The sequence below is a fragment of the Loxodonta africana genome, chromosome 2, assembly GCF_030014295.1.
Source record: "Loxodonta africana isolate mLoxAfr1 chromosome 2, mLoxAfr1.hap2, whole genome shotgun sequence".
Taxonomy (NCBI): Eukaryota; Metazoa; Chordata; class Mammalia; order Proboscidea; family Elephantidae; genus Loxodonta; species Loxodonta africana.
In genome coordinates, this window is record NC_087343.1 from 74,575,187 (window position 1) to 74,592,759 (window position 17,573).

Consider the following 17,573-nt stretch of genomic DNA (forward strand, 5'->3'; position numbering starts at 1 on the left):
CATGCCCACCTGATTCTTTTTCTGCCACCCTTTTCTTCCCCAACATTCATTTATAACTTCTTGCATTAGGGAGTGGGGTTCCATTCTCTGATTCAGAGAACACTGTCTTTCTACTTAGTAAATAAAACAGTGAATATACTCAGATGAGACTCAAAGGAAGAAAGTAACCCAGAGCTGGAATGTGAAATGGGAAGTGCTGTGAAACATGGAATATTTTAAAGTTCAGAGAAGCCGTAATCAAAGCATCAGAATCCCAAATTTAGTTCTTGCTAATTATGATAGAATAGTCGGCTGCCACAGGTTTCCAGTTATTTTGTTGTTTGTTTTTTACTTTTAACAGATTTCTTATTTTTGACATTATGTGCCCAACTAAACCCAAAACCCACTGCCATCGAGTCGATTCCGACTCCTAGCAACCCTGTAGTGTTGGAAATCTCCAAGTGAGAGGTAATAATATAATTATAAAGATGTGTTATCTTTAATAACCACAGGAATTTTTTTACAGGAGCATCTTTAACAGAGTTAGGCTCACCTCGGTTGCCTTCTCATTTATCAGAGCATGAACGGGATACATTACTTATTCAACCTGAGGTAAACTCTTCAATGGCACTTAGCGCCAATTACAAAATATATGTTGTTTGTATGGTATATGTATGTATATATTTGACCACTACGTTTTTTACAAAAATTATATATATACTTCTTTTTATAGGAAGTAGTAGAAATGTCGCACATGCCAGGAGAGTTATTTAATTTATATCTTCACCAAAACTACGTAGATTTCTTTGTGGAAATGGATGATCTTGTGAGAGCCAGTGAATTTCTAAGTTTTGCAGATATCCTCAGTGGTGACTGGAATGTAAGACCATTTCACTTAAATGTTTTTGTTAGTATTTCCTCAGATTTAAGAAAAGAAAGTTTACTTTTTATCCTCAATTATTTGACAGTATTTTATGTAACTCTTAATACCTGTGATTAAATTAATTCATTAGTGATGATATAGCATTGATTTTTTTAAAGTTATTTTCTTGATTATAAAGTTAATATAATCTTACAGAAAACTTGACAACTTTGAAAAGTAGAGAGATGGGAAAAAACTGCATTTTGGTGTACTTCCTGCTAATCTTTTTTTAATGCTTTTTTTTTTTTCATGTTTGGAATTATTCTGTATAGAGTTTGTATTTTTCCTTAACGTTTTGACGCTGCCCCATCAGATATAGTAGACACTAGCCACATGGGGTATTTAAATTTAAATTAATTGAAATTTAAAATTCTGTTTCTTAGACACACTAGCCACATTTCTAGTACTCTGTAGCGACATGTGACTAGTAGCTACTGTATTGAACAGCCTAGATACAGAACATTTCCATCATCACAGAAAGTTCTGTTAGACAGCATTGTTTTAATGTTAATATTTTTCTATTGTAAGTATTGAAGTAGCATTAATAACTGATGTTAGGAAAGGCTTAAAAAAAGTTTCATGATGTAGTTTCTGTGTTATATTTAAACTTTGATTTATTCGATTTGCTTTTGCTTATTTTTTTATACTATTTTTAATGCTATCTTCTTATTTTGAAAATTTCCAACCTACAAAAAAGTTGAAAGAAAAATAGTACAGTGATTATCTTAACTTTTTGCTCATGAGTTTTTCCCATTTGCTTAATCTCTTACACACTTGCTTTTGCCTGAACAATTGGAAAATAATTGCAGACGTACACTTAATATTTAAGCATACATCAGGATGTTGTTCTTTTATAACCACGATAGCATTATAATACCTAAGAAAAAGTAACATTAATTCAGCAGTATTCTGTCCCTATTCAGATTTCCCCATTTGCTTCAAAAATGTAAAGTTGTTTCCCTGCTGTCATCCAAGATCCAGGAAGGGTGACACATTGCATTTGGTTGTTATGTCTCAATTGAATTTGCTTTATTGTTTTAAAATTTTTATAGCACTGTTAATTTTTGAGCTGTGGTGATGTTGGAAAACGTGAACAAATAATAAGTAAATATGGTAAGTCTTTTTGGTATCAGTAGTACCCGTAGTACTATTTTATAAATTTTTTATTTTTTTATTTCACATCTTGTCTCCTTTGTTAGACACGTTCTTTACTCAGGGAGTATAGTACATCTGTATCTACGAGAGGTGTGATACATTCCAACAAAGCCCGAGGATTTGCTCACTGCCAAGGAGGAGGATCAAGTTTTCGACCCTTGCACAAACCCCAGTGGTTTCTAATAAATAAAAAGGTGAAAAAACAAGGATAAGTGACGTTTACTTCTTAGTAAGAATTAGTTCCTAAGGCACACATTTTTCTTAGGATTATGATAAAACATAAAGGGGTAATCTCAAATTAAGGAAAAGAAAATCTACTCAGATTTGAAAGCACATACTCATTTTATTCATTAATTGACTTTTATTGAAATCAACATATAGCTACAATTTTTTGTTTTAATTTAATATCCTGGCTCTGCCTCTAACCATCTAGACAAGTTATTTAAGCTAATGGGCTCTCTTAGTTTTCTCAGCTGTAAATGTAGAGGATTGGATTATCCTAGAGACCAAAACTGGTGGCCCACAAGTTGAATATAACACAGGCAACAGATTTTTTAAAACTAATTCCCAGTCTTTAAAAATTAGTAGAATAATTAAAATACAGATATGAATTTCTGGCTTCTTAATTTCTGGAATCTCCTGAAAACAAATGGAAAGTGAGGCAACACTGAGCCCATATTTCTACATGGCAGCAATCAGCTGGGGCCAAGCAGCATCTCTCTTTCAGACATGGGTGGTAGGTACCCAGCTGCAGACTATAAGCTACTTAAAGACAGGGATTGTGCTTCTCTTCCCATCAGCCTAATACTGTGCTTTGTGTTAGCTAAAGAAAATATTTAACAGATAAGAATGAGTATTTCAGAGGATTTAGGAAAATGTGTTTAAGGCCAATTGCAGAGTAGCCACACTCAACTTTAGTAAGTTACATAACTTGGAATTAGAGTACTAGGTGGAGCCTTTTTAAAAGAATTTATTTCACGGAAAAACATCCACACATACTTTATGATGTCTGTATGATCATGAACAGAATTCCTTTGATTTTTAAGTTTGCTGTTCTTATGCATAAAGTCGTCTTTAAAACAAAATTGTTATTGCGTTACATCAGATGTGATATAGATATGTAGGTAAATATGTTATTAAATAGTGCTGGAACAGCTACAAAGACCTAGTTAGATAAACTCTTAAAGCACATTTGTAATATTTTTGGATTCATAAATATGTTTGTAATTCCTGTTAGTGCAAATGATACTCAGAAATGAGGATCTGGGAAAACCACACACTTTGTAATATAATAAATTTTGTTTAGGAAAACAACTATTTTTAGTTTTATATTTCTTTCATCTTCCATTTTTAAATTTTTTTCCCTCTACAGTATCGAGAGAATTGCCTGGCAGCAAAAGCACTTTTTTCTGACTTCTGCTTACCGTCTTTATGCCTCCAAACTCAGCTGTTGCCATACCTTGCTCTGCTGACTATTCCAATGAGAAATCAAGGTAGTAACCTGGGCTTTTATTATTATATTCAAGAAGTAGTGTTTTATATCAATATTTTTTTGTGGGTCAGCTCATTGCTATATAATAATGAGACTAATTTATTCCCTCTACTTTTTGATCCTCAATATGTCTTTTTTTTTTTAATAAAAAAATCAAACAATACAGAAGTATTCAAAGTAAAAATTGAAAGTTCCTTCCCTAAAATCAGGTAGCTGCTTTTGACAGATTGGTGTAAATTCTTCCAGACTTTCTTTTCTGCATATACAAATATGTCATTTTTTTTTTAACAATAGAATATAAGCTTTTATTTTTCATTTTAAAGTTTTATTGTGGTAAAACATATACAACATGACAAACAATTGCCATTTTAATTATTTTTAGGTATACAATAGTATGACATTAATTACATTCACCAAGTTGTGCAACCATCACCACTATCTATTTCCAAAAGATTTTCATCACCCCAAACAAAACTCGTACACCGTAAGCAGTAACTCCCTGTTCTCCCTCCCCCAGTCCCTGATGTCATTTATTTTTGGAGTCTCTTTATGATAATTTTTCCCAAATTATTAATTTTTACATGGTCAGGTTCATAACTCTTATTTATTATATTGAGATTTTGTGTCTTCTGTAAAAAGATTTTCCAGAAATACTCTTTAGAGTGTATGTGTATATATATATAAAATATATATGTATTTTTTTTAATGTGTCCCAAGTTTTCTTGTAGTATTTTTGCAGTTTAATCTTTTGTATGTGTTTAAAGCTTTTATCCATCTAGAATTTTTTAGTTAAATGGAATGAGATAAGGATCTCTATTAATAATTTTTCAGATTGCTGCCCGAGTGCCATTTTTGAATAATCTACTTTTTTATCCACTGATTTAAAATGCAGTTTTTATCATATACCAAATTCCCATATGCGTTTGGTCTGTTTCTTTCCTTACTGTGTGGTGTCATTCATCTCTTTTACTATTTGCACACTGAAACCGAACTAAAAAAACATTGATTTGTCATTGATTCGATTTGAACTCATGACAACTCCACGTACGTCACAGTAGAACTATGCTTGCTCCATAGGATTTTCAGTGGCTGGTTTTTCAGAAGTAGATCACCAGACCTCTCTTCTAGCATATCTGTGGGTGGACTTCCAACTTCCAGCCTTTTAGTTAGCTAAGCATGTTAACTGCTCACACCACCCAGGGACTCCAAAATCAAACTAGAGCTTTATAATAGTTAAAACGTGGTAGGACTGACCCTCTCTAATAGCTCATGAGTTTTCATAATTTTTCTAGAGATGATCAAATGTTTAGTTTTATTTGAATTTGTTGTTAGCTTGTGTAGTTGAGATCATGTTAGTATTTTTTATTGAGATCACATTTATGTAGGGAAAATTGCCACCTTTGCAATATGTGTATTTCTACTCAGTGATAACGTGGGCTTTCCAACTTTTTAGTTTTCTATTTTGTCCCTTGCTATTCTTTTTTGTTGTTGTTAAGAATATACACAGCAAAACATATACCAAGTCAACAATTTCTGCATGTACAATTCAGTGACAGTGATTGCATTCTTCAAGTTGTTCGACCATTCTTACCCTCCTCCTTTTTTGAGCTGTTCCTATGCCGTGAATAAACTCACTGCCCCATAAGGCCCCTGTTTTCTCTTCAAGTTTCTGTTGTCAATTCGATCCCATATAGTTAGCTCTTAAAATAGCATAATGTTGAAGGCAGACGTTGTTTACTAGTTAAACTAAACTATTATTTGATTGAATGGGATAAAAGCTTTAATTTGCCATTACTTACCGTGGATAGCCCTCCATATTTTATAAATTAATGCTAAAGCAGAAATGTTGAAGTATATTCAAATCTAGCTCATTTTTTTCCAAAATTTACGGTAATTTTATATAAATACATAAAGTATATTTCAGTTGCTTCCAATATTACATACAAAGTCCATTAATAGTATATTTACATTGTCTTTCCAAGTGTTTGCAGACATGATGCCCCACTATTCTTAAATACTTCAGTAATACCCAGAACCCACCCAGTGCCGTGGAGTCAATTCCGACTCATAGCTACCCTATAGTCTGACCAATTTTATGTTATATATATTTTACCCAATTTAAAAAACAAAAACATGAGTGCACACCAATGTGTCCAGTTTCAGTCTAACACCAGAGTTTATTCTGACCTTCTCCCTTCCTTACTTATACTTTTTTTTTTGGTAACATTTTCTTGTGCTTTAGGTGAGAGTTCACAGAGTAAATTAGTTTCTCACTCAAAAATTTATACCCAAATTGTTTTGCAACATTGGTTGCAATCCCTGCAGTGTTTCAGCACTCTCCGCCTTTCTACCCTGGGCTCCCACGCATCCGGCTTTGCAGCCCCTTCCTGCCTTTTCATCTTTGCTTTTGGGCAGGTATTGCCCGTTTAGTCTTATATACTTGATTGATCTAAGGAGCACGTTCCTCACCAGTATTATTGTTTATAGGCGTGTCTAATTTTTGGCTGAAAGGTGAGCTTCTAGAGTGGCTTCAGTTCTGAGTTAGAAGGGTATCTGGGGGCCATGGTCTCAAGAGTTCCTCCAGTCTCTGTCAGACCAGTAAGTCTGGTCTTTTTTTGTGAATTTGCATTTTGTTCTTCATTTTTCTCCTGCTCTGCCTGGGACTCTTTATTGTGATCTCAGTCAGAGCAGTCAGTGGTGTTAGCTGGGCACCATCTAGTTCTTTTGGGCTCAGGCTCGTGCAGGCTGTGGTTTATGTGGTCCACTAGTCGTTTGGACTAATTGTTTACTTATCTCTCTGGTTTTCTTCGTTCTTTGCTCCAGATGAGATGAGACCAGTAGGTGTACGTTAGATGGCCTCTCACAAGCTTTCAAGACCCCACACGCTACTTACGAAAGTTGAATGTAGAACATTTTCTTTATGAGCTATGTTATGCCAGTTGACCTAGATGTCCCCCAATATTTGTGTACCTCTTTTCTTGAACAATTAAAAACTTATCTCCCATTTCCCTCAATATATTTACTTATTTGCTTAATTCCCCTGTATATAACCCATATCCTGACCATGCTGTCCTTCCTTCAGTCCTGATGCCACCAACTCAGGCTGATAACAACCTGAAATGGAAAATCTCATTCCCACCCAAGGCCTACTGAATAAATCTGTATTTAAATAAGATTCTCCAGGTGCTTTTTATGCATGATAAAGTTTGAGAAGTACTAGTTTTAATTAAACCAAAACCAGACCCCTTGCCATTGAGTCGATTCCAACTCATAGTGACCCTATAGGACAGAGCAGAACTGCCCCATAGAGTTTCCAAGGAGCACCTGTTGGATTTGAACCGCCAACCTTTCGGTTAGCAGCTGTAGCACTTAACCACTACGCCACCATGGTTTCCCTGGTTTAGATTACTTATGCTGGAATCATCTGGGGAGTCATTCTGGCCACAAGTATAAATTCAGATTCTAGGATCCCAGCTCTAAGCTTTCTGAATTAAAAATCTGTTTTCTTTTGTTTTTTAATCTTGATTACACTATGTAATGGATTTTTTAAAAAGGTAAGTGTATCCAAGAATATTCATAGTTTTAGATTTGTAAGCCTTAAAAGGTTTATAAATTTAATCAAAAGAAGATCGTTTTGGGCTGTTCTTTTTCATTACCAATTTTTTATCTCATTTCTTCCACTTTATTTACTATGTCATTTTCAGCCATTCTCTCTTTAAATATTTTTCTGCTCCTCTCCTCTGCTTCTGGTACTCCATCACGTGTATACTGATGCACTTACGGTGTCTCACGTTCCTCAGAGACTACTCATTTTTGTTCATTTAATTTTCTCTGTTCTTTGATTACATAGTCTTTATTGATCTGTGTTCAAGTTTGCTGATACTTTATTCTAACAGTTCAAATCTACTGTTGATCCCCCCTAGTGAATTTTTCATTTTGGTTATTGTACTTTTCAATTCCAGAATTTCTACTTGGTTCTTTGTGTTTTTAATTTTTATTGTGATGATGTATACATAACATAAAATTTGTCATTTTAACCATTTTTAAGTGTACAATTCAGTGACATTGATTACATTCACAATGTTGTACAACCATTGACTATTTTCAAAACTTTTTCATCACCCCAAACAAAACTCTACCCATTAAGTAGTGACTCCCCATTTCTTCTCTGCCTCAGCCCATGGTAACCACTAAATTTATTTTTGCCTTTGTGCATTTGCCAAATCTAGATACTTCGTATAAGTGGGATCATACAGTATTTATCCTTTTTTGTCTGGCTTCTTTCATTTAGGATGTTTTCAAGATTCATTCATGTGGTAGCATGTATCAGAACTTCATTTCTCTTTATGGCTGAATAGTATTCAGACAAAATATACACCACATTTTGTTTATCCATTCATCTGTGGATGGCCATTTGGTTGGTTTCCACCTTTTAGCTATTGTAAATCATGCTGCAGTGAGCATTGCTGTACAAGTATCTGTTCGAGTCCCTCCTTTCCCATCTTTTGAGATCTACCTAGGAGTGGAATTGCTGGGTCACATGGTAATATATTCAGCTTTTTGAGGAACCCTTAAACTGTCTTCCATAGCAGCTGCACCATTTTACTTTCCCACCAGCAGTGGATGAGGGCTCCAATTTCTCCACATCCTTACCAACCCTTACCAACACTTACAATGTCCCCTTTTTTTTTTTTTTTTTTAAATAATTTAACCATCCTAGTGGCTATGAAGTGTTAAGGCTGTCTTTTGACCACCAGTTCTAAAATTTAGCTACAGTGAACTTTGAGATCTTTTCATTTACTATGCTAAACATACAATGGGTCTTTTATCAATAAGTACTCAGATTGTCTTTTAGTTCTGGAAGATTTTCCTGTATTATTTCCTTGATAACCACCTCCCTTGTCTTTTTTCAGTTCTCAGTTCTGGACCTCCTATGATACTAGTCAGATATTTGATCTACTGAATTCATCTTCTACTTATATTTTCTTTCATATTGTTGATCTCTTTATCTTTGTATTCTACATTTTGGAGGATTGTCCAGATTGGGTTTTTCAAGCCATCTATTGATTATTTCAGTAATCATATTTGCATTTCCACAATAATTTTATGCTCATGATTGAGGTTTTTTTAATAGCATATTGTTTTGTTTTATGAATGCAATATCTTTTTACTTATTCCCCTGAGAATATGATTTTTTTTCTTAAGTTTTCTTCATCCATATTTTAAAGTGAGGCACTGAAGAACTACTTGGAATCTCCATACATGACCTGAGTTGTCAACAGCTGGGTTTCATTTTAGGGAGGATCCTGAAATGTCAGCATCTATAGATTTTTTTTTGGGTCCCTTGTTTAGGTTCTCTAGAAAAGAATCCTTCAAACTCCTACCTAGAGAATAATACACCAGTTCTCTGGTGTTCTGGGAATAGGATTAGAGAAGGGGCTTGGGGACCTTACTGTTCAGTATACATTCTTTGATGTGTTGGATCAGAAGGGAATTGATAAATGGCTTATTCAGTCCACCATGTTTTACTGTAAGTCAAGGCATGTGATACCTCCATTTTTAACTGAAGTTCTCTGGAATCTTTTTTTTTTTTTAATTTATCTTGTTGTGAATATACAGAGCAAAACATATACCAATTCAGCAGTTTCTACATGTACAGTTCAATGACACTGATTATATTCTTTGAGTTGTGCAGCCTTTCTCACCCTCCTTTTCAGAGTTGTTCCTCACCCATTAACATAAACTCACTGCCCTCTGAGTTTCCACATTTCCTATCTAATCTTTCCAGTTGCTGTTGCCAGTTTGATCCCATATAGATACATCTAGAAGGAGCACAACGTTCAAGGCAAACATTCTTTACTAGTTAAGTCAAACTACTGTTTAGTTTTAATAAGACTTCAGAGGATAGTTTGGTTTAAGTGACCTGTCGCTAGGGGGAAAAATCCCTACCAGATGTTTTACCGTTTTGTAAGATACAGTCTTAATCACAGACTTAAAGAGAAATAAACTTAAGTTGTCTAGCCAACTTGAAATTTCATTTCATTTGAAATTTCATTTGTTTGATCTTCTTTAAGAAGTTTCTTACTCTGGGTCCTCCAAGAAGCAGACTCCAAGATAATTCAGATTAGGTGTGTAAGAGATTGTCTGGCAGAAATAGTGATGAGGCTTCAAACCCTTCAAACCTGGAACCGAACCCACTCCCAAAGATCACCTTTCAGCCAAACAATAGACAGGTCTATAAAGTAAGCAATAATACCTGTGAGGAACATGCTGCTCAGAACAATCAACCACACCAGACCAAAAGGGCAGCATCTGCCCAAAAACAAGGTTCAGAAGGCAAGAAGTGGGATAGGCAGGAAAGATGGGCAAATGGAAACAGAGAACTCGGGGGGAGGAGGTAGAGTGCTGTCACACTGAGGGGATTACAACTAATGTCATGAAATAAAATGTGTATAAATGTTGAATGGAAACTAATTTGCTCTGTAAACTTTCATTCAAACCACAATAAAATGTTCAAAAAAGAAACAGTGATGAGGGAAAATGGGAAAGAAGCCTGAGGAGTCTGGGAACGCCAGCAGACTGTGATCCAGTGAACGAGAGAGGGAAGGAAGGAAAGTTAGATGGCAAGGTAGGCCATAAGCTGCACTGCCCTTCTGAAAAAATTAATAGGGTTGAGCAAGAAACAGAGGCACCTGTCAGAGGAGTCTCATGCCTCTCAAGAAGGAACTGCCCTGGTATCCCCAGCTTCCTCACACTGGAATTATGCCATAGTACAAACTCAGTGGTAAAAACACAGTGCAGCTACTCAAACCATCAGTTGATTCCATTCCCCTTAAACTGCCCTTGCTGCTGCCGCGGGAATGATTAAGCAAAAATTTCAATTCTGTCTGTAACTTGGGCAAAAGCGAGTTCTTTTGCACACGTAGGTATTTACCCAAATAATATGAAAATATATTTCTACATAAAAACTTGCACATGAATGTTGATAGCAGCTTAATTTATAATTGCCAAAAATTGGAAGCAACCAAGATGTCCTTCAGTAAGTGAATGGATAAACAAACTGTGGTAGGGGCAGTACCTGGTTATGAACAAGATCCATTCCTAAGTGTGTCTTTAAGAATTTGTAGGTAAGTCGGAACAGGTGCACATAGTCCTTATTTAGCCTTACTTTAGTGCAAGAAAAGGCTGAAGCCTTTACAATGATGTAAGAGTTGTGCGTGCAGCAAGTGAAGATGATTGTAATGAAGAATTTGTTGTGAGTAGCAGTTGGTTCAGTCATTTCATAGTGAGAGCATATTTACATAACATTAAAGGGCAAGTCCAAGTTGTCCATAAGTAAGACACTCATAATGCAGGGACTTACAGTACATACATACAAAAATATTATTCAAGGATAAAAAGAAATGAGCTATCAAGCCACAAAAAGACATGGAGGAGCCTTAAATGTATATTGCTAAAGTAAAGGAAGCTGTTTCAAAAAAGCTACATACTTTATGATTCCAACTATATAACATTCTAGAAAAACCAAAACTACGGAGACACTGAAAAGATCAGTTGATGCTGGGGGTCGGGGAGGGGAGAGCTATGAATAGGTGGAGGACAGGACATTTTTTGAGTGCAGTAAAACTATTCTGTATGATACTGTAATGGTGGGCATTGACGTTTGTCAGAACACATAGAACTGTACAACACAATAAGTGAACCCTAATGTAAGTGTGGACTTCAGTTAGTAATAAACCCTGGTGGCATAGTGGTTAAGAGCTATGTCTGCTAACCAAAAGGTTGGCAGTTAAGATCTACTAGGCGCTCCTTGGAAACTGTGGGGCAGTTCTACTCTGTCCTATAGGGTCTCTATGAGTTAGAATCGACTTGACGGCAATGGGTTTGGTTTTCACTTAGTAATAACGTATCAATATTGGTTCAAGTGTAACAAATGTACCACAGGAATACAAGATGTTAGTAGAAGAAATGATATACAGCGAGGAGGAGTTACACAGTAACTCTGTGTTTTCTGCACAGTTTTTCCATAAACCTAAAACTGCTCTAAAAAAATATTTTTAAAAGTATACTAATGTTCAACTCATATTGCTATGAATCATTAACATTTCTTCCATAATTGTGGGATCATAACTAAGATTAAGAATCTTTGTCCTTAGAACAGAATTTCAGTTCTCATGGAATCCAGACTTTCTGGACTTTCTGGAGCCACTGAGGCTGGATGAACCCCAAAACCATTGCTCTGAGACAATTTTTAAACCTTAAACCAAAAATATTCTCTGAAGTCTTCTTAAAACCAAACAGTAATTTAGCTTAACTAGTAAAGGATGTCTGCTTTGAGCATTGTGCTCTTTTAAGAACTATCTGTATGGGATCAAACTGGAAAGACTAGGTAGGAAATTTGGAAGGCAGTGAGAGTATGTTAATGAGGGAGGAACAACTCGGAAAAGGAGGGTAAAAATAGTTGCACAACTTGAAGAATGCAATCAATACCACTGAATTGCACGTGTAGAAATTGTTGAATTGGTATATGTTTTGCTGTGTATATTCCAACAATAACAACAAAAAATAAATTATAAAAAAGACCTTCAGACTATTCAAAAATAACAAAATGTGGCTATTTATAAATTAGGTAATCAGAAGACTAATTCTTTGAGCATTGCCACATTTATCCAGTTTAGCTTATTTACATAAATGCAACACTGAAGCAACCCACACTGAGAGCACTTTTAAGAACTAGGTATTCAGCCTACTTTGTATGATTCAAGAGAAAATAATACAGCAAGCTAAATTGTTAAAAAAGAATGTTTTGTCCCTGTCATGGATTGAATTGTGTCCCCCCAAAATATGTGTCAACTTGGTTAAGCCATGATTCCCGGTATTCTGTTTGTCTTCCATTTTGTGATTGTAATTTTATGTTAAAGAGGATTATGGTGGGTTTGTAACACCCTTACCCAGGTCATATCCCTGATCCAGTGTAATGGGAGTTTCCTTGGGGTGTGACCTGCACCACCTTTTATCTCTCAAGAGATGAAAAGGGAAGGGAGCAGAAAGGGGGGACCTCAGACCAGCAAGAAAGTAGTGTGAGGTGCAGAGTGCATCCTTTGGACCCTGGGGTACCTGCATGGAGAAGCTCTTAGTCTGGGGGAAGATTCATGAGAAAGTGGACAGAGAGAGAAAGCCCTCCCCTGGAGCTGACATCCTGAATTTGAACCTTTAGCCTACTTTCCTGTGAAGAAATAAATTTCTCTTTGTTAAAGCCATCCACTTGCGGTATTTCTGTTATAGCAGTACTAGATAACTAAGACAGTCCCATATATTTTGGCTTAATTTTAAACACTTTTTTTTAATCTTTGTTTTCAGCACAGATTTCTTTTATCCAAGATATTGGAAGGATTCCTCTGAAGCAGCACTTTGGAAGGTAAGCTAATTATCTGAAAGATTTGTTACTGAAATGTCCACTGATTATGTTTGTTTATTCAGTGTAAATCAGTAAATGTTATCTGTAAAATCTAAGAAATACATATTATATGGTCAGTTATTAAAGAAGGTAATTAGAGACTTTTCATCTTATTATTAACTCTAACAGCGTATTTTCTCCCACTCACAGTGGAATATATCAGACCAAACAGAATGATGGAATTACAAGGGCAAAGGAATCTTTAAAATCCTCTAGTTCAACAAATCTTGCAAATCTAGAAACCCCTTTTTAGCTTTTCTGCCAAGAGGGGTTCTTAGCCAGTGCTTCAAGACTTGAGTTGGCCAGGAATGTTCGCACTGTCCTTTTTATTTCATTGTTATAGTAAATTCAAAAACTTCAGATAAACCTCCGCGACTCCGGCCCTTAGACCCCCTCCAACCTGTAACTGAACCCACTCCCAGAGATCACCTTTCAGCCAAACAATAGACAGGCCTACAAAGTGAACAATAGCATCCATGAGGAAGGTGCTCCTCAGAACAGTCAACCACAACAGATTAAAAGGGCAGCATTTGTTCAGAAACAAAGTTCAGAAGGCAGGAAAGATGGGCAAATGGAAGTCGGGAACCCAGAGAGGAAGGGGGTAGAAGGCTGCCACATTGAGGGAATTGGGTTTAATGTCACGTGTGTACATTGTTGAACGGGAAACTACTTTGCTCTGTAAACTTTCACCCAAACCACAATGAAATGTTCAAAACAGATTTTTTTCTCTCCAGGTAAAGGGGGAAAATATACACACAAATATACTATTCACTTTATTGCAAAATGGCTTCTGGGCTAATGCCACTGTTTATTTTCTGTTCTACTTAGCTCATTTTAAAAGTGGAATTAAGCGATCAGGAGTTTTTAAAGGTTTTAAAAAGGCCTTGCTTGCTTACTGTTTAGAAGGACCAAAGCAAATGATAGAAATGTCGCCACTATTAACCTTTCTATCTGTTCTCCTATTCCTGGCTCCAAATGGAAGACTTTTTGTTCCTGGGCTTTTTTTGTTGTTGTTCCTTCCTTTACCCTCATAGATTCAATTTAAGGCCTTTCTAGTGTTGATGGTCCTTTCTGGATTATGGCTTATCTATGTAGAGCCCATCTTTCCTACTTCAGGAAGACAATGAGCAATAGAAATGGGTCTTAAAATACCATCCCACAGGGGTGTGGTCAAGGCTGGCCCCTTCCTCCTCCCCCACCCCTCAAGATTGTGACATCAAAATCAAAGAAGACCTATCTTTTGTTATCTTATTTGCTGCTAATGTGCAATTAAAACAATGAGTCTTCACTATTTTATTATTGGTTCAACTACTTGATCTGACTTGAGGCGAGATTTGTCAGTACTGCATATCACAATGACTAGTACTGTCATCTTTCATTTATGTCAATCATGTTTAACATCTTTGATTTATACTGATAATATTTAATAGCTGCATAGTTTTCTCTTATTTAGCCTACACCTTATTTTTGTACAGTTAGCTTGTTTCTAACTTTTATTATCACAGCGTTATAGCTAAATCATTATACACATCAAATACTATTTACTTAGAATGAATTCCTAGAAATTAAATTGCTTGAACAGTGGTGTCTTAGTCATCTAGTACTTCTGTAACAGAAATACCACAAGTGGATGGCTTTAACAAACAGAAGTTTATTCTCTCACAGTCTAGTAGGCTAGCAGTCCAAATTCAGGGCGTCACCTCCAGGGGAGAGCTTTCTCTCTCTGTCGGCTCTGGAGGAAGGTCCTTGTCATCAGTCTTCCCCTGGACTAGGAGCTTCTCCGTGGAGGAACCCCAGGTCCATAGGATACATTCTGCTTCTGGTGATGCTTTCTTGGTGGTATGAGGTCCCCAACTCTGCTCACTTCCCTTTCCTTCTTTTATAAGATAGAAGGGGGTGAGAGGCGGGGCCAAGATGGCGGACTAGGTGGACACTACCGCGGATCCCTCTTGCAAAAAAAACTCGGAAAAACAAGTGAATCAATCACATACATAACAATCTACAAACTCTGAACAACAAACACAGATTTAGAGACGGAGAACGAACAAATACGGGGAGGCAGCGATTGTTTTCAGAGCCTGGAGCCAGCGTACCAGTCAGCAGATTTTCTGGAAAAACTAGTTACCCAGTGATGGCTCGGAGACAGCAGTCCATATCAAACCACATAAAGAAGCAGACCATGACAGCTTCTCCAACCCCCCAAACAAAAGAATCAAAATCTTTCCCAAATGAAGATACAGTCCTGGAATTATCAGATACAGAATATAAAAAACTAATTTACAGAATGCTTCAAGACATCACAAATGAAATAAGGCAAACTGCAGAAAAAGCCAAGGAACACACTGATAAAACTGTTGAAGAACTCAAAAAGATTATTCAAGAACATAGTGGAAAAATTAATAAGTTGCAAGACTCCATAGAGAGACAGCATGTAGAAATCCAAAAGATTAACAATAAAATTACAGAATTAGACAACGCAATAGGAAGTCAGAGGAGCAGACTCGAGCAATTAGAATGCAGACTGGGACATCTGGAGGACCAGGGAATCAACACCAACATAGCTGAAAAAAAATCAGATAAAAGAATTTAAAAAAATGAAGAAACCCTAAGAATCATGTGGGACTCTATCAAGAAGGATAACTTGCGGGTGATTGGAGTCCCAGAACAGGGAGGGGGGACAGAAAACACAGAGAAAATAGTTGAAGAACTCCTGACAGAAAACTTCCCTGACATCATGAAAGGCGAAAGGATATCTATCCAAGATGCTCATCGAACCCCATTTAAGATTGATCCAAAAAGAAAAACGCCAAGACATATTATCATCAAACTTGCCAAAACCAAAGGTAAAGAGAAAATTTTAAAAGCAGCCAGGGAGAAAAGAAAGGTTTCCTTCAAGGCAGAATCAATAAGAATAAGTTCAGACTACTCAGCAGAAACCATGCAGGCAAGAAGGGAATGGGACAACATATACAGGGCACTGAAGGAGAAAAACTGCCAGCCAAGGATCATATATCCAGCAAAACTCTCTCTGAAGTATGAAGGCGAAATTAAGATATTTACACATAAACACAAGTTTAGAGAATTTCCAAAAACCAAACCAAAGCTACAAGAAATACTAAAGGATATCGTTTGGTCAGAAAACCAATAATATCAGGTACCAGCACAATACAAGGTCACAAAACAGAACGTCCTGATATCAACTCAAATAGGGAAATCACAAACACAAACAAATTAAGATTAATTAAAGAAAAAATAAATAAATAAATAAAATTATATACATAACAGGGAATCATGGAAGTCAATAGGTAAAAGATCACAATAATCAAAAAGAGGGACTAAATACAGGAGGCATTGAACTGGAGAGTGATACAAGGCGATATAGAACAATACAAGTTAGGTTATTACTTAGAAAAATAGGGGTAAATAATAAGGTAACCACAAAAAGGTATGACAACTCCATAACTCAAGATAAAAGCCAAGAAAAACGTAACGACTCAACTAACATAAAGTCAAACACTACGAAAATGAGGATCTTACAATTTACTAAGAAAAACATCTCAGCGCAAAAAAGTATGTGGAAAAATGAAATGGCCAACAACACACATGAAAAGGCATCAAAATGACAGCTAAAAACTTAACTTGTCTATAATTACGCTGAATGTAAATGGACTAAATGCACCAATAAAGAGACAGAGAGTCACGGACTGGATAAAGAAACACGATCCATCTATATGCTGCCTACAAGAGACACAGCTTAGACTTAGAGGCACAAACAAACTAAAACTCAAAGGATGGAAAAAAATATATCAAGCAAACAATAAGGAAAAAAGAAGAGGAGTAGCAATATTAATTTCTGACAAAATAGACTTTAGACTTAAATCCACCACAAAGGATAAAGAAGGACGCTATATAATGATAAAAGGGACAATTGATCAGGAAGACATAACCATATTAAATATTTATGCACCCAATGACAGGGCTGCAAGATACATAAATCAAATCTTAACAGAATTGAAAAGTGAGATAGACACCTCCACAATTATAGTAGGAGACTTCAACACACCACTTTCGGAGAAGGACAGGACATCCAGTAAGAAGCTCAGTAGAGACACGGAAGACCTACTTACAACAATCAACCAACTTGACCTCATTGACTTATACAGAACTCTCCACCCAACTGCTGCAAAGTATACTTTTTTTTCTAGCGCACATGGAACATTCTCTAGAATAGACCACATATTAGGTCATAAAACAAACCTTTGCAGAGTCCAAAACATCGAAATATTACAAAGCATCTTCTCAGACCACAAGGCAATAAAACTAGAAATCAATAACAGAAAAACTAGGGAAAAGAAATCAAATACTTGGAAAATGAACAATACCCTCCTGAAAAAACACTGGGTTATAGAAGACATCAAGGAGGGAATAAGGAAATTCATAGAATGCAACGAGAATGAAAATACTTCCTATCAAAACCTCTGGGACACAGCAAAAGCATTGCTCAGAGGCCAATTTATATCGATAAATGCACACATACAAAAAGAAGAAAGAGCCAAAATCAGAGAACT

The 17,573-nt window shown here is 36.1% G+C and overlaps 1 protein-coding gene across 5 annotated transcripts in view; it reads left to right on the forward strand.

Annotated features, from left to right (window-relative positions):
- Window positions 1–17,573, forward strand: part of RAD17 (RAD17 checkpoint clamp loader component) — a 47,562-nt gene that overhangs the window by 24,710 nt on the left and 5,279 nt on the right. For 4 of the 5 annotated variants that reach the window (XM_064272866.1, XM_003407942.4, XM_023545526.2 and 1 more), the window contains 5 exons: window positions 506–591; window positions 713–859; window positions 2,101–2,250; window positions 3,429–3,549; window positions 12,909–12,966. In XM_064272866.1, coding sequence (XP_064128936.1) covers window positions 506–591; window positions 713–859; window positions 2,101–2,250; window positions 3,429–3,549; window positions 12,909–12,966 — 562 coding nt within the window. The remainder of the gene's footprint in view (window positions 1–505; window positions 592–712; window positions 860–2,100; window positions 2,251–3,428; window positions 3,550–12,908; window positions 12,967–17,573) is intronic. The other variant, XM_064272872.1, reaches the window with a different exon arrangement.